We start from the raw sequence: 21,957 nt of genomic DNA, 5'->3' as shown, positions 1-21,957 counted from the left end.
ATTCAGTGGGTATAATTTTTAATTGTTGCATAATCATACGTGCTTTTATTTGGCTTCTAACGGGGAGTGCAGAGACTAATTGGTCAATATCCTGGGGTGTTCTGACCTCTGGCGCTTCTATCGGTAAGGCCATAGGTAAAACTTTGGGCTTAGCATGCTCTTTTTGTCTGAGTAAACCTAGATAACGGTGTAAAAGAATGTTCATTTTCTTCGATTTATCTGAATCCGATGCATAGACAGCTGGATTATGTAATCGTGATGCATTGGTGTTAATTGGAGGTAACACCTGTTCCTCTTTGTCTGTAATATCGTTCAGAATATTATACATTCCTGAATGTAATTTATCTGACGCTTTCTCAGTGATATTAATAGGAGTTGTCATCTTGTTTGTAGAGACAGGGTTCCATTGACTCTTAGGAATTAAAATCATCTTCTGCATGTTGGTCCTTATTAGTTATTTTTAAGGAATAAAGACGTTAAAAAAGGAAGGGCTACACTTAGTAGGGGTAGAAAAAAACCGTCCCCAGTTTGCATAAGCTTTTTCCTCTTCTTTGACAAATTAACTTTGTTATTAGCCAAAAGCTTTAGAATCTTTTTTTTTCTCGCAGTTTATGAATGTGTACTTTTTTAAGAGGAATAACCCCTTTCAGAACATTTAATGCTATCTCACACACACATCTCAACAGATCTGGTGAAGCCCTTGTTAACATCTGTTTTTGAATGAGGGGAGAACTGTTATATAAAGCCTTCAATACATTCATATGACCCCGTATACAAAAAGACATGATCCTTATTTTCTAATGTAGACGACAGGGGGTCCTTCTTGAGGTAGTAAGCCTGTTCTAAGTCGCAACTGATCAGGACAATGAGGCCGTAGGTCTATTAATAGGTAGGAATAGGGTTGGATAGTAGCCTCTTTGAAACTATCCAATAGGAAGGATCTCTCCCCCGGATACATTTGACCCGCTAATACTGAAAGTTGCAACCTGTCCCTAGGGTTTTTAAATAAAATCAAATAGCTAGCGTTAAGACTAATTGTACGGTTGTGTTTACCTTGTTGAAAAAGATTCTGTGTAAGCATTATCACACTCATTTTGCGATGGTGTCTGTACTGGGAAATTTTTTTGGCCACTTCAAGATGTTCCCCCGCTGAAAACACCATATCATCGAGAATAATTAAGTGATTCATACTCCTAGGGAATAGTGTCTCATCGTTAAATGATTCTGGTAACCCTTTGACAAAAGTGATTTTTATTGTCTTCAACAGTTCATCATACATTGGCTGATAGCAATCATAAATCCATACAATATTATCTGGTACATTTGACAAAGATTCATTACAATTTTCTAATATTTTCTGTACAAGATAGGTCTTCCCACAGCCACTAGGACCCGCTATAATTGTGGACATGGGTAGTTCTAAACGAGGATCAAAATTATATTCAGCTGTAAACTCCATTTTCACTCAATACCCAAAAGGTTTCGTCGTACCGTCAGAGTATAACCGTCTTTTATCGTAAACCACTCTGACCTTCTTCAACACGTTGGCGTTAGAAAGAGTTAAATCTTTTTTACATCTGTTTATATTGAACTGGGGCGCGTAGAGAATGTGGTCAGGGGTTGTAGGGTCACGTTTTAGATAATGTTCAACTAAATTACACATAGACCCAAATGAGACCGTTTTACAGCTATCATAAGTCTGGGTAATTCCCTTAGCCTTCAAGACAACATTATCTTGGTTTGTACGATAGGCGTATGATTTGGGTCCACAAGTTACCCAATCGATGATGGATTCGTCTGGACGTAGCTCGCTAGTCAGTTCACCTAAATAGGATCCTAAAGGCAAACTCTCACCATCTTTAGCTGTCTTATAAATTACACTATCAGTGTCATGATATAAAACATTTTCACCAAGTTTATGTAGATAACTATACAAATGCATACGGCCGTAACCTGTCACAAAGGATGCTATGAAAATATTGGTATCTCTTTGACTGAGAAGATGGCGTTCTGTATAAATCCACTGTATTAATGCTATGTCGTCATTAAGGAATGTAAAGTATTTGACATCATATTCTTCAGAGAATAAAAGTTTGAAGAAGTCTGTAGGGTTTCTTAATAACACTGTGTTTGGTAAATTGGTGCGTTGAGCAAATTTACCCCAAAAAGAATTCAACATCAATTTGAACAGACACCTTTTAGCGGGGTTCGATGTGATTGAGGCTTTATCTAACAATACCCCCTCGCGGTTATGGTAGTCGGTTATGTATCGATCTTTTTCGGCCTCGGTGATCACGTCAGCAGGGTACCCACTCGCTTCTGTCTTGCCTTTCAAGAAAGCTTTAACGTACGATCCAAAGATATCGTTACTACGTTCAGGGAAATCCCATACTTGGTGGATTTCAGCTACGCGATAGCCTAGCTCTATAGCTTTGTTTAACTCGGGGGTAATCCATACACCTGTTAACGAGCGTTCAACATCCGTGTGCAGACATTCACTTTCCTGATTGTTTGCGAGAGCACATGTTCGACACAAGGGAAATAGGAGTTTACCGTTTCCTCTATAGGGGAGTACTGGAAAGAATAATCCACGCGGTGGATTCACAGTGGCTTTGATCAGTCCAAAATAAGTGTTTATGTCCTTGAAATCACTGCGTATAATAACGGGATGGCCTGTAGGGTAAAAACACTCTGCACTACTCATAACATGGGGGTATAAAGAACACACATCGTTATACGATATTTTCTCATCACCTGTTGTTGTATAACGTAATCTTATAGCGGATGTCCGTCCTCCATACAAAGCCTCTCTAGGATCAAAACATTGGTCAGTCAGACTGTACGGATATTGTTTAAGGAATGCTTGAAGTTCTACGTCTGTATCTTTCAAAACATTCCAATCATGTTCCCACATAACGGTTGTGTAGATACCGTACGTTGATTTTAAAACATCTATCTTAGTTAAACTATCTGTATACATTTCTCCATACAGTTTACGGGTCAAAGGATTCAGATCGTGGGCTTTGTAGCATTTTGTACACCCGTGAAAAAAACAGCCGTAAAATTCAAAAGCGTGTTTCTCTATGCCGTTGTCATGATATCCATCTAGATAGTAGGGGCCTACATGTGTCTCGCCACCATTCAAAGCATGTTTTATGGAAATACCGTGTTTTTTAGACATGTATTCGAGCCATTGTATGGCTGCACTAGAATAACATTTCTGATTTTTATAATTGGATGGATCTGGTATGGCTAAAACGTTTGGTTTTAGATATTGTGTTTTGAAAACTCGTAAGCATGCCGATGCTATGGTGATAGACTGAAAAGGATCGACCGATGTTTCTTTAATGAAATCCCCCCGAAATTTCACACAACCGCGGCTGAGTATATCCACATTGTTGGTACAGTAACGTTTAGCTTCTGATGCAAAATTAAAAACACCTGTCTTAACGCTGTCGTACCAGAGAAAGAATTTCGCTCTTTCTGACGGGGACATTCCATCAGGGTTATAGCACTCTGGTGCCGGATAGTTACCGATGTAGTTAAGGTTGTCTAGAGAGCTGAATGAATGGGGAAATAACCTTTCATTTGATCAGTAAACCCCATTGCTACGGGTAGCTGGCTTAATATCATTGGTAGAAAGGAGACGGAGTCTATATAACGCTGATGAAAGGTCTTATCGTTTGAACATAGGATTTTACTACCTTGTGTGATTAGATTGGGGGTTAATCCATCTATAACCATCGGTTTTAAAACTAGATAGCTATCAAAACCGCGACTATTATGGGCTATGAAGGTGTGACGTGCATAGCGAGGTTTTTGAAAATGCTTAAGAAATAGTTTGACACAATCTGGGCCACTCCACGACTCCTTACGATTATTAATTTGACTGCAAATGAGATACGGCAGTCGACAAAAGATTCAATATCGTAAAAGATTAAATTGGGTAAGGCCCTCGTCTCGATGGGTAATGTTTTGAAATAACATTTATGATCACGTTTGGCCATCTCGTTAGGTAAAGGGTCCTTACAGGTGTAACAGGTAGCCGTCCTGCACACGTGTTCTTTAGGTTTCAAGGCCGCAATGTAGACGTTCTCACCACATTTTTCACATTTTTTATTAGCGTCGCAAACAGATCGCTGTTTTAGAGCGGTCGGACGATTTGCTTTATGTTGGTCATAACAGAAAGATGATTGACAAATCCTATTGCAATCTTTACATTTCCGTAGCGCTTTTGGCTTAGTATGACAATCAGCGTGGTGACATATGGAACAAGTAGTCTTACATGAGTGTCCCCCTTTACGCGTGTAGCCAGCATAACACCCCGGACACGTACTTTGTGCCTAGAAAAGCCTGCAGTCTTGTTATGCCGTAGTAATGTCCTGAATGTAATAACAAATGGAGCGCTGGCTCTACTCCTACATACCCTGAATTATAATGCGAGAAACCTTTATCATCTCGAAAGAATACGATTATTGAACGATTTAAAACCCTCTCGAAGCGTTGTATATCGGTGAAACTCACACCTCCTTCAGGAAGATCTGCAAGTGTATGTAAATCATTACCTCTCTGGTAGGCAATATCTTGATTTATAGACGGTTCTAAGAGTAGCGCAACGTTCGTGGCAAAACACTGTTGATCATCGGGATTTGTTATGATGTTTAAGCAACACCGTTTCTTGGGTAGGATCTCGCTGTCTAACAAATCATCTATTTTTCTTCTGACACCACCTTCACCCCTAGGCAGTTGTACGATCTGTGCCATCAGATGTAAGGAGGGATCAGCGAGTATTGCATGATTTGATTGCACTATCTTATCGAGTATCAGGTAGAAAGCCTCAAGATCATCACGACCTTTAGTGAGTTTTCTATAAACCGCTTCTGGCATAGTATTACCTATTAACGATACCTGTATGACATCACCGTCGGTTGTTAAGCTCTCAATTATATTTAGAAGGTTGTCCACGGTGGTCATAATAATATTATGGAATACCTCGAAGTCAGGTGGACCCACCGCGGGTTTTAAGTTAAAATGTTCTCTCAGTTCTAGGTTATTATAACGTCCACGACTATGTATTGTAGCGTGACCTCTACCAGTTTGAATAGTAGGATTCTCAGCGTTTGAGGGGGTTGTCATGCGTGTATCATTAGAGGTTGATGCTATGGGACTCACCAACGTTGCATGCATTTCATCTAATCCAGTTAAGGTCTCATGCCAACCCACTGTATCTTCAGGCATGTTGTCATTATCATCGTAGGTATTTGTGCATAGCATTCGCATACTAGCCTCTGCCTCAAGTATATCGCTTGATAAGGTATCATTTTCGAGCGATGTATCTGAGTGTAAGGCTAGAATACTATCCTGTGCTTCACTTATAGCTGCTAGCAAGGCCTCGTTTTCGAGCGACGTTTGGGTATTTAAACATGTAAGAGTGTTAAGCATCTCTATTGATTGTCTATAACCGTGAGTGGTGCTTTCTAGATTTTCTAAATCTATGTTGTATAGCAGGGGGTTAGATTCATCGGCGTTCAGATAGCCATCAACTTTGGCTCTAAGCATGTTAAGCATCTCTATTGATTGAGTATAATCATGAGTGATGCTTTCTAGATTTTCTAAATCTATGTCTGATAACCAGGCGTTAGAGTTATTAGAGAACACATAGGCATCAAGGTCGTCTATATCAGGCATTGAACAGTCCAGTATATCGACACCGTTTAAATTATTGTTATCCATGATTAGTTATTTAAAATAAAAAAATAAAAAACGAAGCCCTCCACAAGTTAATTAGTTACAATCTACGATATCTGCATTTCTGATACACATTATCATAGGGATTAGCCCCGTGTAGTCTAGCATGGGCAGATAGTACTGTACGTTTGTATTTCATGTAGTATGCCACTTCACGAATCCTGGGGTTTTGTTGAACGCAGACCTCTGGGTTGTGGTGGTTGACGTTGTCTTCGAAGGCTTGTTGGTCTACGGCTTGTTGTTCAATGAAATCCAACTCCTGCATTGCCTCGGGACTCCAGGTATCTGCATCGTTAGTGCAGGCTGTGAAAAAAAAAGTTTTTAGAATACTATATTCTTAAGACAGACACACACACACACACACACACACACACACACACACACACACACACACACACACACACACACACACACACACACACACACACATACATACCTGTATTTTCGAAGCCTGTAATCTCTGCTAGGGCCTCAACGTCCCACACGTCGATGAAATCATGCGGGGAGCCAGCGGTGTCGTTTCGTAAGCTTTGTAATATACAGCCAATGTCTTCTTGATCTATACAGTCCAGTCCTGCGTGCGAAGCGGGGTTCCAGATGGGTGGTGTGAACAAATCTTCCTGCACTCCCACCACAGCTTTCTCCTCCACCTCTTCCTCCACCTCCTCCTCCTCCTCCTCCTCCTTCTCCTCCTCCACCTCCTCCTCCTTCTCCTCCACCTCTCTCAACAACTCAAATTCGACGTCCCAGACAGCGCCGTCGATATCAACCCACGTGTTTCCGTCTGTAAAAAGTTTAAAAATTTTTTTTAAGGGGGTTTATTTCAAATACAGATTACAGTAATATATCATGCTAAATAATTGTATATAATTGTATATAATTGTATAAAAAACACACCGTTTGCAAATGACCCCCATATGGTTTTACCATCATTCTCCTCTCGATCTTCTCCTGTTTTAGAAAAGAAAAAAAAGCATAAAAATAAGTCACATTTTATAATATACATCATAAACATTCAACTATTTTGTAGATAGTATTGAGTAATACTTCATTGTACTTACCAAGTGGTATTAATATGTCTGAGTATTCCTCCTGGTTTGCTGTAAGGTAGAGATCGATGTTTAAAAATAATCTAGAGTTATAATAACTGTATCAGGATTGATATACTGTAGATTAAAAACCTACCATACACAGCTTCCATTATGCAGTCTCTGTGTCTTTTCCAAAAGCTAGCTGTGACTGAGGTTAAAAGGCAGTAATATTTATAACGCTACTCCAACTTCCTCTTTTTTTTTAAAGGCCTATCTGCTTGAAAAACGTATTCAGTTAAACTTTTAACACCTACATCCAACCCCACCCCCCCTCGATCAGAGACCTTAACTATTATAGAGGGTGCAATTCAGGACATTCTCATCTATAATTATTTTATTCAATGCCTGTTCAGAGAGTTTACATTGAACTCTCTTTAACAATATTGTAACAATATGAGTAGAAGTATTTCAATTAATAGAGGGAATGTCTATTTAAAAAGAAAATAGACACCTCTATCATCCACGTCTTACAATCATTAGTTTTGTCACCTCTGTACTAATATCCTGCATTCTGGTCATGAATAATATCACAAACCTTCCACATGCTAAAACATACCCCCATAATGCCCCTAAGAATAAACTAATAATGCTAGCTTTTATTAATAACTTAGTGAAACTCTCCATCGAAATAATACTTGTTTGATCATCATCGCTAGTAGGGTTTCCCCCTGTCTCTATCTGTAGAGACATCTTTTATCTTTAGTTCTCAAGTTTTAACTTTCTTTAATAGCTGTCATACAGAAGTACATAATACTTTATACTGAAATGCGTCGCGCTGCTCTATACGGTTCGTGCTGGCTATAGACCTTATCCTAGAAAGCAGACAGACAGTTACACACACACACACACCTCTGACGTATGCAAGGGGAAACTCGCCGGGTCATTAAACGGCTTTTCTGACAGGGGGGAACACTATAGCTATGGATACATCTTATCATCCCTCCGTCAGGCATTCTTATCACTCTTCTGTCATTCTAAAAAAAAGTGTTGTTGTTGTTTTTTTACGAACGCTCTAACGATCTCAAAGACACCAGCGCCGTCACCACCTCGCATCACTGCTTTCAACACACCGCATAGAGGGGTGTTGCTTCAGATACACTTAGTTAGAGGTTGAAATGCTCTTTTAAGACACGACACGCTATCATAGTCGTGATCCATTATTCCGTTCTTAACCTTTTGTACTGCACGACTTTCGGCGTCACCGCTACCAGCAGCACACCCGTTGGTCGAATTTCATTCTTCACTATCACTATACGGATAGAGAGAGAGGCGCGCGGGAGGGGATTCTTAAGAATCTCTGCGCGGAATAAATGCACTTTCTGAAAGAAATACAAGGTATTTGACAATTGGAATACACAAAATACCTTCTGAAGATACACACAGACACACACACACACACACACTTACTCTGTAAACCATGGAATACACACATATTTATTCAGAAGATTGTTGTGAAACTATATTCTGAAGATACACATAAAACATATTGTGAAGATATATTCTTAAGACCTTGGGAATACATATTGTGAAGATACACATAAAACATATTGTGAAGATATATTCTGAAAACCTTGGAATACAGAAATACATATTCTGAAAAACCTTGGAATACACACATTCTGAAAAAAATAAAAACTTTTGAATCTGAAAACGGATGTCCAGCCTCTTACAATACCCCTCCCCTTCCGTAACCAGATGGCCATCCCCTTCCGAAACCGGATGTCCCGCCCTCAAAACCGGATGTCCCGCCTCCTTACATCCTCGACCAATCAGAGAAGCCCTAAATTCCAAAAGGGGCGTGGCTACAATCAATCAAACTTTCCATATATGGTCTGACACATGCTGGGTCCCTAACCTCTCTCTGGGGGGGTTGCAGGAGACATGTCCTCCCCGATATTGAGAAGAGGTAAATTTGTCCCCCTCAAACAAGATAGCTAATATGAAAGACAACCCCCTCCCCAAAAGAGGTAAACAAATAAGGGGGTCAAAACATGTATATATCCTTCTTACCTGTAACTATAATATATTAACCATCAGTTTCCGACATTCCGACTGGACGTACCATCAGACAGACACTCCTACAGGACCATACCATCAGACAGACACCCCTACAGGACCGTACCATCAGACAAACGTCCCTACAGGACCGTACCATCAGACAGACACCCCTACAGGACCGTACCATCAGACAGACACCCCTACAGGACCGTACCATCAGACAGACACCCCTACAGGACCGTACCATCAGACAGACACCCCTACAGGGCCGTGCCATCAGACAGACACCCCTACAGGACCGTACCATCAGACAGACACCCCTACAGGGCCGTGCCATCAGACAGACACCCCTACAGGACCGTACCATCAGACAGACACCCCTACAGGGCCGTGCCATCAGACAGACACCCCTACAGGACCGTACCATCAGACAGACACCCCTACAGGACCGTACCATCAGACAGACACCCCTACAGGACCGTACCATCAGACAGACACCCCTACAGGACCGTACCATCTCAACCTTGCAGACGTGCCTCTCTTAAAAGAATGCAGGAAATTAAGAGTTTGAGGCTCAGAGTTTCCAGGGGGAGGAACCCCGCTTAAAGTGCCCCCCCCCCTCCCCCCTCCCCCAGTGTTGACACCAAACCTACGCTCTTGCAGATATACAACAGGTACTCTTGAATATTATAATCACGAGTCATTCACAGTGTTTTTCTTTTTCTTTTTTTATTATCTTTTTCCCCCTCCTTTTTCCTCCGATTTTCTCCCATCCCAATGTTAGTCGTTATGCCAATTCCCAATCCCCTTCCTGGTCGCTGCGCACTTACCCCCCACAGTCGGTCTGGGAGAGTGGAGGCTATCACGTGCTTCCTCCGACACACGTCTAGCCAATCAACCGCTTCTTTTCACCTGGCAGCGCGGACTCTCACTGAGAGGGTGTAACGTGTGGAAGGATCACACTACCCCCCTTAGATCCTATCCGCGCTGAGCAGGCGCCCCGACCGAACTGTAGGAGTCGCTGTTTACAACGACCCTGACCCACCCCGCCAGCTTTCCCACCCTCTAATACAGCCAATTGTATTAGTGTGAACGGCCAGCCAAGCTGGTGACAACGCCGGAGCTGTGAGCTGGATTCCGGTGTTGGTGACGAACGCAATCTCTGCTACACCACCTGACCGCCCCATTCACAGTGTTTTATATATATAGGCTCAAAGGCATGCTTTTGAGCAAGGCACTAAGCTCCCAACTGCTCCAGTGGTGAACGCAGTGGACTGTGATGTCATATAGGCCAGCTCCCCAGTGTGAACGTAGTAGACTGTGATGTCATAATATGTAATGTGATGTATTTAACAATGTAAAGTATCTTTGTTTAGTTTTTTTGTTTTCCGTTTCTTTGCTCGCATGTAATTTTAGCTATCTTATTTGTTAGCTTCATTATGTATTGTGTGTTGAGTGCTGACTTTTAATCATTTTGTTTTGCAACAATAATTGTTTTTGTATGTTTTTTCGTGTGTATCCCAGGAAGACTAGCTGGTTGCTATCAATGGCACCAGCTAATGGGGATCCTTAATAAAATAAAAATAAAAAATAAAAAAAAATAAAAAATAAAAAAAGGTAACAAAAGAATAACTAAAGGAACGCTCACCATCGCCATCAGTCCGGCGGCCAGACCGATCAGAGGGCTCACGGCGATGACCACCATGGTGAGCTTCCACCCGCCGATGAAGCCCACCATGAAGCCGAAGACGAAGGTGGAGACCCTCTCGATGAAGATGGACATCTGGTCGGCGATGGCGTTGTTGATCTTGTTGATGTCACTGGGATGGAAGAGAACACTCCGTAAACACACGGTTTACATTTTACATTTAGTTATTTAGCTGAACGCTTTTATGAATGAATGAATGATTTTTATTTCGGCCTTCTTTTACAAAGCAATGTACTGTATTAGGAAATGTATTAAAAAAAGAAAGAAAATGACCGAAAAGGTGTAGGCTAAAAGCAGAGGCTTATATTGCCTACCCTTTTTACATTACATTATTAATAAAAACAAAAAGAAACATAATTCAGTACATAATTTTGCAAAAACTAAAACAAAAGGTTACGGAAGTAACTGTATATAGTGTACAGTTATATACAGTAATATACAAAATGCATACTCATTTTTATTTTTGTCAGTTCTATTATAATAAAATATAATAATTAGGATTATAATAAAGGTTCATATTTATGTATCACCTTATATTTGAGAATGTTTTTAAATTTATTAATCGAACTACACATGTTTAATTAGTTGTCACAGTTATTCCAGAGGTTTACCCCTTTAACAGATATACATCTACTTTTAATATTCGTCCTTGCCTTTGTTTTTTTAAAGACACATGTTCCCCTGAGTTTATTCTTACTGGTTTATCCAAAGCGACTTACAAGTTCTGTACGACAAGTCGGCGGGAGGGTACAACTCTTTCAGCTGAGTATATGTTCATCAAACAGTGCTGAAACGTGGGTGCTGCAGTGTTGAGTGCATAGTAGTAAAGACATACCGTATTAGCATAGTAGGTAGTAGTATAGGCATGGTCGATTATATAGTGGCAAAGTGCACATGATAGTAAAAGATAGTATGATAGTTTTTTTGTTTGTTTTTTTACAGGACAACATTTCCCAGCAGTCTTTGGGGGGTCCATTCACATTCACTTAATTCAATTCAAAGTATAAATTGAAAAACTACAATTCACTTACAATTCATGGGTACAAAGTAATAACGTATTAAAATACTGTACTTAAATACTGTTTTGCAGTAGATTTCCATTTAGGGAACTTTGTACTTTTACTCCACTACATTACATTTGTCTGAAGCCTGCCCTTATGTGTATACTTTGTCATTTCTCTACAGAGTGGATATCAGAAGTTGTTTTATAGCTAAATAAATGTTCACATTCTGAGAAGAATCCACTTCCTCGTGTGATTGAATCAGAAGTGAAGACAGTTCGGTCAAGTTGATAACCTTGAACTCCAGATGGATGTCTACAAGAAGGGCCAGAGCCGACTCTACTTCCTCAGTCAGAAGGCTGAGATCCTTCAACGTCTGTACAAGGATGTTGAGGATGTTTTACGAGTCGGTGGTGGCGGGCGCCTTCTTGTATGCTGTGACCTGCTGGGGCAGCGGGCTGAGAGCGGGGGACGCAAACAGGCTGGAAAAGCTGGTCAGGAAGGCCAGTAGCGTGGTTGGGGTGCAGCTGGACTCTCTAGCGATGGTGGCGGAGAGGAGGAGCCTTGCTAAGCTCCACGCCATCATGGACAGCCCCTCCCACCCACTATACACAGGCTGACAGGAGGAGCATGTTCAGTGCTAGACTAACACTCCCTAAATGTAGCACTGAATGGCACAGGAAGTCCTTCATTCCGACAGCCATCATACTCTACAACGCATCACTGTGCCTCACTGCATCACTGAGCACAGGGTGACAGTACTATCAAATCTTCATGCGCCCTCATTTATCAACAATTCTTAGAAAGTGTTCTATTTTCGTTCTTAAGCACAGAATTTAGAATGTGTGTACGTACAGAAAAATTGGGATTTATCACACGTGCGTAGACGTGTCCCACGCACACCTGCAAGTACTCTGTGTTGATCTACGGTCCACGCTCGTACGCGGTTTTACGTATTTGCATATAGAACCGCCCGTAATTAACCATATACGGTAATGAAACACCCCCATAAAATGTGGAAAAGTTGACAAAACTGAGCGAACGCCTGGGAGAAATACGCGACAGGCTGACAAACATGTACACGGTGATGTCGGAAACAGTCGGATATCATATGATATCTATTAACTTCCTAAAGACCATTGCTGCCTGGGCAGCGCAAACACTAATAAAGACCGTTCTGTTCCGTTAGGGGCTCTGCTTGGCATCACACTGCACTATCTCGCGTACGTGCACGCGCACTGAATAAATTCCACAAATGTACCTTTAATACCAGTATTAGTCTGACCACACCCCTCATCAGCTTACCTTCATAAGCAGGTGTGTGGTCACCTGCTCTCCTCCTTCTCGCTTTCACCACAAGGAAGTGCCTCGGTAGTACCCCACTTGACGTGTTGTTAGTTGAAAAGAGTTGTGACGGGTTTACATTGTGCTTAATCTTTTCTTCTCTCACATCTGTTGTACAAGAAAAAGTTGGGTCATAATGTATTCCGCGGAGAGTAGACCCGCTAGACCTACTCTTCACCAGCGGTTCTCCATTCCCGCCTCCGTCGTGCGCTTCGGTGCTGGGCTGTTGCCACTCTCGTGGTTGCCGACCCAGCCCGGGAGACTGCCGGTGGATAGTTTGCCTCACCGAAGAGCCGAGGGTTCGGTGCCGTCGCTCCGGCGATGGCCTGATCTCGACTCTGGTTCCTCTGGTTCTGGGGAATCGCCCGTTGGTGAACGGGGGGTTGTCTTGGAGCCAGAGGATTTGCGACGCAAACTTTTCGCGTATGCTCGCTCACGTCGCAAGATGGTGGCGTGCAGGCGCGAACGGCCTGGGTTTGGGGAACTGCTGGAGACCAGCGAAGATGCGTCCGGCTCGGGATTTCCAATGGAGACTGAGGACTTCATGGACGAGGCGGACGGGTTTTTGTATGAGGGCCCCGTGGAGGAGAGTATCCCTCCTCAGGAGACCCCGGAGGGGGGGGAAATGGCTCCATGGGGCGCCCTGTTCGAGGATGTCGAGGAACCACCTTGGCCTCATCAGCAGGATGCCCTACTGTCGGCCACATCAGACTGTGGCTCCTTGACCAGTCGCAGCCTGCTGTATGTGAGGGATGCGGGGTCGGTGGAGGAAGGTTCGCAGGGGGAACTGCGGGCCTTGTTTCCCGAGCTCATGGCGGTAGCCGCCGCCGCAAACGGCATGCCGCTGCCGCTGCCATTGCCTGCACCTGTCCCTGATGACCTCATAGGCCATCCCTGGCAGCGTCCCCCAGTGAGAGGGGTGGACGTTGTCTACCCATTTTTCCCATCGATGGGGGCCTATGTTCGTCGGGGTCAGGCGGCGACCAACATCATGGGACTAACTCCTACCTACGTACCAGTTACGCGGGTGGCGGGGTTGGTCAAAGGTATGGGGGAGGGCGTGCCTCGGCTTGACAGTCCGATGGCCGCGCTCCTCTGTCCGGATATGGTGTGGGAACCACTATGCAAGCCGGTCCTCCAGGGGAAATCGGCTAGGCGATTGGCTTATTGGGGTGACCAGTCATTTATCGCTGGTACACAATCGCTAGCTGCGGCGTCTAACATCGCCCACCTGGCTAGATTTGTATCGGGGATAATGACGGGCGGCACGGATCTGAACGAGGTGAAATGCGATCAGATCACCCAGGCTGAGGGAGCTGTCCTGCACCTTTCCCAGGTGCTGGCCATAGCCATGGGGAAAGTGCGCGCCCTGGCCACCCTGGGCCAGCGTCACCTTTGGCTGGAGCAGGCCCGTGTGCCAGAGAAGAAGAGAGCTCCTCTTCTGACAGCCGCCCTCTCCGATGCTGGCCTATTCGGGAAGGCCCTGCGGTTGATGTCCTCAACATGCAGAGAGATGGCAGAGGAGAGGTCCATTCTCCAACCCCATTTTCCGCCTCCCGTCCTTGCCGGTGGAGTCAGAAGGCTTCCGCGATGTCGAGCTGTCTCCGTCGCCGCTACCACTGCCTCCGCCGCCGCTGCTGGCCCTGCCAAGAGGGCCAGGGGACGACATGGCGCTTCGGCCACCGCCGGCCCATCCCAGACCGGAGGAGACGGTAGGGAACGTCGTGTCCAGCAGACTGTAACCTACCGTCCCTCCGGGGCTCCTCGGGGTGGCAAGACTCGAGCGGCGCGAGGTGGCAGATGCCGTTAAAAGTGACTTTTTCCCCTCTGTGTCCCCTCTCCTCTACACCCTCCCCGGCCCCTCTATGATTTTGTGCCTTGACACGATTTAGTTAGTTAAATAAAAAAGTTCCCCGATGGAGGGGGACTGTGTTTTGGCCGAACAAACTGTGTGTTTCTTCAAACAAATCATATGGTGGGGTTGTGTATATATGAATCTGCCCTTTTACGTTGTGGGATGAGTTGTGTTGTGTTACGAGGTTAAGCAAGGTCTGCAACGTACACTCGGTAATAGGTTCTATTTAGCTTGATGCTCCACATGCAGTTAGAACTGGTGTTATTCCATTGCTTGAACTAAGTATATGTGTTTCACAATGCTGTGTTGTTTAGTTGCAGTAATACTCGTACACACACATTTCACGGCCTAGCCGTTTACTCTCGATCAGCGTTTTTTCCTATGTACGACATAGGCAACGGGTATAGGATTCACGCACAGGCGACTTGTGTTTTTGTTGTAAAACCTTTACACATTTTGTGGGTAGCGGACATTGTATTAGCTTCGCTATGCTTTGCTTTCTATCGGAGGTTTTTCAAGATGGCTACGGTTGTTTTTCTGTGTGTAGGGATAAAGGGTGTGTTTTCGGGAGGGGGTGTCGGATAAACCCCTCCTTTCCCACTTGATTGGGTTAGGGGATTTTTTGATCTCTTCTGCTGAGCCAGTCAGGGCCAAGCCAGTGCTTGGCAGGGGGGGGGGGGGGGGGGGAGGGGTATTCTACCGACTCCTATTACATGACAGGATCCGGTAGGTTTCCCCGCCCGTTGTAGCGGTGTTGCTATGGCGACGCCTTCCATGAGCTGGTGTCTTAAAGATGTCGAGGTTAGGGCGTAGGGCTCACAGTTCTGCTGCGCCCGGTTTATGTGTCAACTTGAGTCAATTGGTCACGTGACTCACAGTTTACATATCTTTTTCTTGGCTATGGTCTCATGTGGGAAGGTGTTTCTGGGAGGGTCTGGTCTTACACTCTGATTAAAAAGAGTGACTGGATTGAAATCATGTGAAAAACAGGTTTTTTACTCCCAGCTGTGCAGTTGGGTCATACGGGTGATGCTTTTTCTTTATTTTTATAAAGAGTTGAATGTGTCTATGATGGATTGGAAATGAGGGTCCCTGATGGAAACAAGACTAACGTCTTTCTCAGGTCTGCCTCCCCTTAACCTATTGTGTGTATTGCCGTACTGGGTTGTACCCTTTCTGCAGTCTGTTGGGTAAACTTTTTCATTCATTCATTCATGGAGTTGATTGCATCTCGCCCCTCTTGTCGTTCCCCTGGGCGTCTTGGGGATTCAATATGGTGGTCTAAACGGCCTATTGTTGATGTGGGTATGTCAAAACGCACACATAGTGCTAGCTCAGGATGTGCTTTTGGGGCATTGGCTGACTGGCGCGCCTTGATTGCTTGGGGTTGAAACAGCGTTTTTATGAAGCAATTGTGATGGGGGTTTTTTCCTCTTCCGACACCCTGTGTGGTTGTCGATGGGTTCCCGTTCATGTCAGGGGATGATGACGGAATGGGTCTGGACATATGGGGAAGGGTCTCACGCCCTAGGGGTGGGCCACCGGCGCGGTTCATACCGACACGTCTGGGTGGCGCCTTCTTTTTATGTTGGGATCAACACGCATATCTGCCCCTTCTCCTGGGGTTGGCAGGTCGGCGTGATTAGGGCACGGGACTGGTTCTGGTCGCGCTGGTCCAGATCAGTTGCACCCGTTGTCCGCTGGGGATGCAGATCTGCTGTTCTGGTACCCTGAGGGACTTGGGGTTTTTTCAGGGGGAAAAATGCTAGGTCGGTCCGGGTGTCACAGGGTTGAGCGTTATGGAACCCTTGTTAGGTGCGTTGTATTCTGCACTGTCGTAATGGCTTACGGCCGTGCCGACCTGTACGCGCCCGATCTCGTCGGATCTCGGCCGCTGTGCGGGTTGGTCTTGGTTGGTACTTGGTTGGGTGACCTCCTGGGAATACCGAGTGCGGGGTGCTGGGGCTGGTCTTCCATTTTTACGCTCTTCTCTTGCGCTTGGCGCAGAGGGGCCTGTTGGGGTGGTTTTAACCTCCTCGGGGGACCCTGTTCCCCCCGTATCACCGGGCCCGGTCCGGGGTAATGTTCGTTGACCCGTAGGCCCGGGATAGCCCTGTTGGAAACCAGAATGCGGGCTGCGGCGGTGCCGCAGGTGTGTTTTTGGGGTTTCTTTCCTGAGGGGTTATGGGACCAACCATTGCATGGGGTAATGCCTAGGTGGTTGGTTCTCTGGTGTGTTGCTGCAGTGTCAACTCCCGGTTCTCCGGTTGAGGGTGCCCCTGCACGTTCATGACGTCTGCCGATCGTATGGGCCTTTTCTGTGGGCAGCTGTCAGGATGGCCGAGTGGTCTAAGGAGCCAGACTCAAGGTGAAACTTCCATAGCAATGGGGCTTCTGGTCTCTGAATAGAGGCATGGGTTTGAATCCCACTTCTGACATGCTGTTTAAAGGCTTGGTTATGCGACAACGCCAGCATACGCCCCTTCCGCCGCGGCGGCTGTGTTCAGCTGTCCTTCTGGCGCCTGCCTCGTCCGCAGTTTCCAGGCTTGGGTTGACAGCCTGTTGCCTGGTCTTTTTTCCCAGTGCACTGCCTGCTTCCGTTGGTTAACTCTTGTGTGTTACGACCATGCTGTCTGCCTGTTGCAGGGCCTGTGTTCCAGGCGGTGTACTGTTGGGGAGGACAGGCCCGCTCGGCTGAGGGGCCTTTGTCCGAATACGCTGGCGATGTGGGGGGCGGGGTCACTAGGTGCCCACCTGGTGGGGTCTTGATGCTGGCATCATGGACTTCTCCGGGCCCCCATTCCAGGGAGTCCAGTCCTTTTGGTGGGTCTGGGTCTTCCTTCGCGCTCCGCTGCTACGGCCTTGCCACGGGGTTGGGTTTGCCCTTGATCCCGTGATTCTGGGGGCAGTAACGAGGTTGTTTCCTACGTTCGTTCCCGGGTGGCATGCGGGTTGTGCGTGGGTGTAGTCGTGGGGTCAAGCCACGGTCTGCTCACCCTGTGCGTTGAGTTGCTTGAGTGCCTCTTCGCGCGGTCGGGTCCGTCGCCCTCTCGGTAGACCTCTAATAGGGAGGGTGCCCTCCATTAGGGGGGGTCGGGGGGGCTCGGCCCTCCCTGTTCTGTTGGTTGTGGGGGGCCTTCAGCGGGGTGTATTTGTCAGCCAGCGGCTCCGCGTGGCCTCCCTTTGTGCAGTGTGATGCCAAGCAGAGCCCCTAACGGAACAGAACGTTAGGTTATAGCTATAACCAAGTTCTGTTAGTTAGGGGTGACGCTTGGCATCAGACGGCCACTGCAGCCCTTGACCTCACCTTGTGGTGAAAGCTTGGGAAGGAGGAGAGCAGGTGACCACACACCTGCTTATGAAGGTAAGCTGATGAGGGGTGTGGTCAGACTAATACTGGTATTAAAGGTACATTTGTGGAATTTATTCAGTGCGCGTGCACGTACGCGCGGGAGTGCAGTGTGATGCCAAGCGTCACCCCTAACTAACAGAACTTGGTTATAGCTATAACCTAACGTTAACCACTGTTTGGCGTTGGTGTCATTAATAATAACCGTGCTGGAATATGAATGCCCTTTTCCGCTTCGTTCTTTTAAAGTTAGGTTTTATGTAGGTATAGCCTATATAAATTATATATGCATAGCCTACATTATTTTATGCAACAGTAATTTGCGCATATATAACACATGGCACAGATGTCACACGGAGCCACGCGCCTGCATACAGTCAACTAACTTGATAGTTAATATAACTGTTGTCCTCGTATCTTTACGCTTATGAAAACGAATATGTAGTATAGGCTATAGGCCGTCATTTTGCCTTAATAGCCTATATTCTCAAATGGCATTTAATGGCTATCCGCTATGGGCTATCTCCTCGCTGACGGACCAGTATACCTTTATATCATATCATATTCCTATGTCTCCAAGGAATCGTGGGGCTCTGGGGAAATAAGGTTGGGAACCTCTGCTATAGCCTATCCTAGGCTATTTTATTTACAGTAGTCTATTTATGATTTGTTTCCATAGCCGGTCTCAGTTATGCTGTGGCTGAGATGGGTCGGGATTAATGAAGCTGATAGGAGACTGCTTCTCGGCTATACGAATTAAAGCCACAATTGAAAATAATGTACTTCCTTCTTGACAATAGCATATACTATAACAATAATACGAGAGTAGAACAATGAATCTCACTGCCATGTAGCTTATGTATAGCCTGCCTATGTGATCAATAAAAACGCGAACTTGAATTCCATCATCATATTTATATGTTGTGTCTGTCCACTATGTTTGTTACTTTGTTATTTTTCCCCCCTATGTAAAGCGACCTTGGGTCTCTTGAAAGGTGCTATATAAAATTAAGCTATTATTATTATTATTATTATTATTATTATTATTATTATTATTATTATTATTATTATTATTATTATTATTATTATTATTATTATTATTATTATTATTATTATTATTATTATTATTATTATTATTATTATTATTATTATTATTATTATTATTATTATTATTATTATTATTATTATTATTATCACGTCTGTGCAGGAGCTCACAAATAGACTGTCTTAGTCTCAGTGAAGTTTCAACGGAGGTCATCTATTGATCTATTCTAACCAACAAATTGAAGTAGAAAGCATTTAGTTGTGACCAATCTTATTTGGAAACATGACACACAAAGTAATAGTATTTAGCTTTTTATTTTAAACAATATTTAATCGTGTTTGGAGGTGGGTGTTCTGCGTCTGCCCCCCCCCCCCCCCCGTGCCAAACAAGCAGGCCAACCTCTTGTTCGCGCGTGAGTCCGTTATAATTACACTGTCGCTATTTTACAATGAACTATAATGAATTACGGGTCATACAGAACACGCCAGTGTTGAAACTAATACACGGAAGCTTATTTCCGCAATGCAATATTAATATTCTACCGCTGGGCGCCAGGTACGCATGCTCCGAGCTGTGCGTAAATATACGCACAAAGTCAAGCTGAAGCACACGTTCAAATTGATAAGTCCCACACTTTGCTTAGAAATTATCGTACGCACGGGTTACGCACATATCTGTGCGTACTACGCACCATTGATAAATGAGGGCCCTGGACTTTTACTTTACTTTTAAATCGACACTGTAAAATGTTACACTTTTTTCTGTACACTTACTGTATATTTCGGTATATTGTGACTGTATATTTTATATTTTAGAATGTATATACAGTACATAAGATAGAAAATGTATTTAGCTTATTCTCATTCTTATTCGTGACTTTTGTTTTTGACTATACCTAAATGTTTACTGTTCTGAAGGATCAGATTAAACCGAATATATATATTTATTTATATATATATATTTAATTGTATTTGTATATCCCCTGATATCCCTTGTATATTTCTTGTACAATATGCATTGAATATCCCTTCTAGTCTACTGAACATCCCATAATAGTCTCCATTCTACCATTGGACGAGACCTTGGTGCCAGGTCGCCATACCCCTCAGACCAGGTTCAATCGTACCGCTCAACATGTATGGACAAGTCCTAGTTCCGCGTAGGAATATGTCTACCGCACCACTAATGGTACTATTTGTTCATAGTGCGTATATATACTGCGCTATTAAAGTAGAGCTTCCTTTTTAGTCCAGTTCCTTACCCTCCAACAGAGTGACAGACGCAAAAGCCTCCCCGCGAACCACGTGTGGGCAGTAAGGCCAATTCGGCCCAGTATCGGCATTGAGACATCGTGTATATTAATATTTGAATAGTCATATTTGGCACTATATCGTCGAGTTGGACGTATTCTATTAAGCTAATAATAGTCTATTCATATGTAGTGCCTCGTGCGGTAAGAGTTCTATAGTAATCAGCACCCCCATCGTTTCGGGCATCAGCTGGACGCTTATCCAGGGTGGTTGACCCCACGTGAAGCTGCACCCGAGGAGCTCCAGGCCAAAGAGCGAGTGGACCTGTATATTGGATTATTCTACCGACGACGGCTAGCCTTCCCCGGCTTGGATTATGCTTTGAGTACTTTGATTATTCTATGGATAAAGGCCAACACTGCGGTGTGTTGGAAATACCCCCCCCGGAGAGGACGACAGGTGAGAAGACGCTCTACACGACGAGGTCGCCTCACGTCTCTCCATCGTGGACCGGAGGACGCCGGCCACAGAGAGTCCAACTGCTTTCATCTGTGGATCGAGGATCGCTGGGCACCGGGTCGCACGACTGTGGGCTCTCCCAGGATACCCTCGGCCAGACGGGATACAGCCAGACTCTACCCCCCCCCCTCCAGCTGTCCTACAAGCAGTCGGAACCTTCCCCTAGTGTATCCAGCTATATAATCATTCAAGTATCATTGCTATTGTTCCCTAAATATTCCAGGTTGTATATTTGCTTCCTGCGCAATCAGAGATTGGACATTCGATATTGATCTACCTACGAATACTCATTTGCCATAAAAGTGCATACTATTTCAAATCATAAATGTAATTAAGTGATCGTTGTACATACCTTTTGCTATGTATTAAAACTCAAACTTTCGATTTGGTACATTTGTGTTGGATCCGTTTATCAGGTGGGAGTGTTCAACATATTCATACCTAGTACTGGGTGGCCAGAGTCTAAAGTACAAGAGGTAGTGGTAGTAAGTATCATATCTAACCATACAGTCAGGGAATTGTACCCCTCAGTTACAATTGGTCCTTCGAGCCGGAGGGTAATCAGTGTAATATTAATATAGTGTTATTAATATTAAAATGGCCTATGCTGAACACTCCACGAAACGATCCTCCTAACCAACAACGCCCGCGGCGCAAACAACAGCTCCCTTAGTACCTAGAGGCCTACGCTGTCAGTCAACAACCTAGTCTTCTACCAACAGTAAACGCGGTAAAACTAGAAAGTAAAATTATGTCTAACCCTAACGACCAGGCTACCCCGACCATAGAGGCCCCTATGGGTTCTAACGTAACTGACCCAGCTCACGGTGGGGACCAGGGGGAACCAGACATGACTTTACACCCCGCCAATACCGAAGAAGTAGTCCCCGACGAGTCCCGGGAGGAAGACAACACTACCGAGAGAGAACTCGGCACGGAAGAAGATGAGGAGAGCACCGTGGAGATAGAGCTCCAAGACTCCGCACGGAGTACCCCAAGGGACGGCTCCCCTATACAACCGTCTTCTCCCAGCGAGGCAGAGAGGACAC

At 44.7% G+C, this 21,957-nt stretch overlaps 1 protein-coding gene across 1 annotated transcript in view; it reads right to left on the bottom strand.

Moving 5' to 3' along the window:
- abcb11a (ATP-binding cassette, sub-family B (MDR/TAP), member 11a) overlaps positions 1 to 21,957 on the bottom strand; it is a gene marked incomplete at both ends in the record, with an annotated part of 324,913 nt that overhangs the window by 230,731 nt on the left and 72,225 nt on the right. The window contains one exon of the mRNA XM_084314361.1: positions 10,486 to 10,657. Coding sequence (XP_084170487.1) covers positions 10,486 to 10,657 — 172 coding nt within the window. The remainder of the gene's footprint in view (positions 1 to 10,485; positions 10,658 to 21,957) is intronic.

The sequence above is a fragment of the Notolepis coatsorum genome (assembly GCF_963971535.1).
Source record: "Notolepis coatsorum genome assembly, chromosome: 5".
Classification (NCBI taxonomy): Eukaryota; Metazoa; Chordata; class Actinopteri; order Aulopiformes; family Paralepididae; genus Notolepis; species Notolepis coatsorum.
Note: the sequence above shows the minus strand (reverse complement) of the source record. Positions and strands in the feature narration are given on the sequence as shown.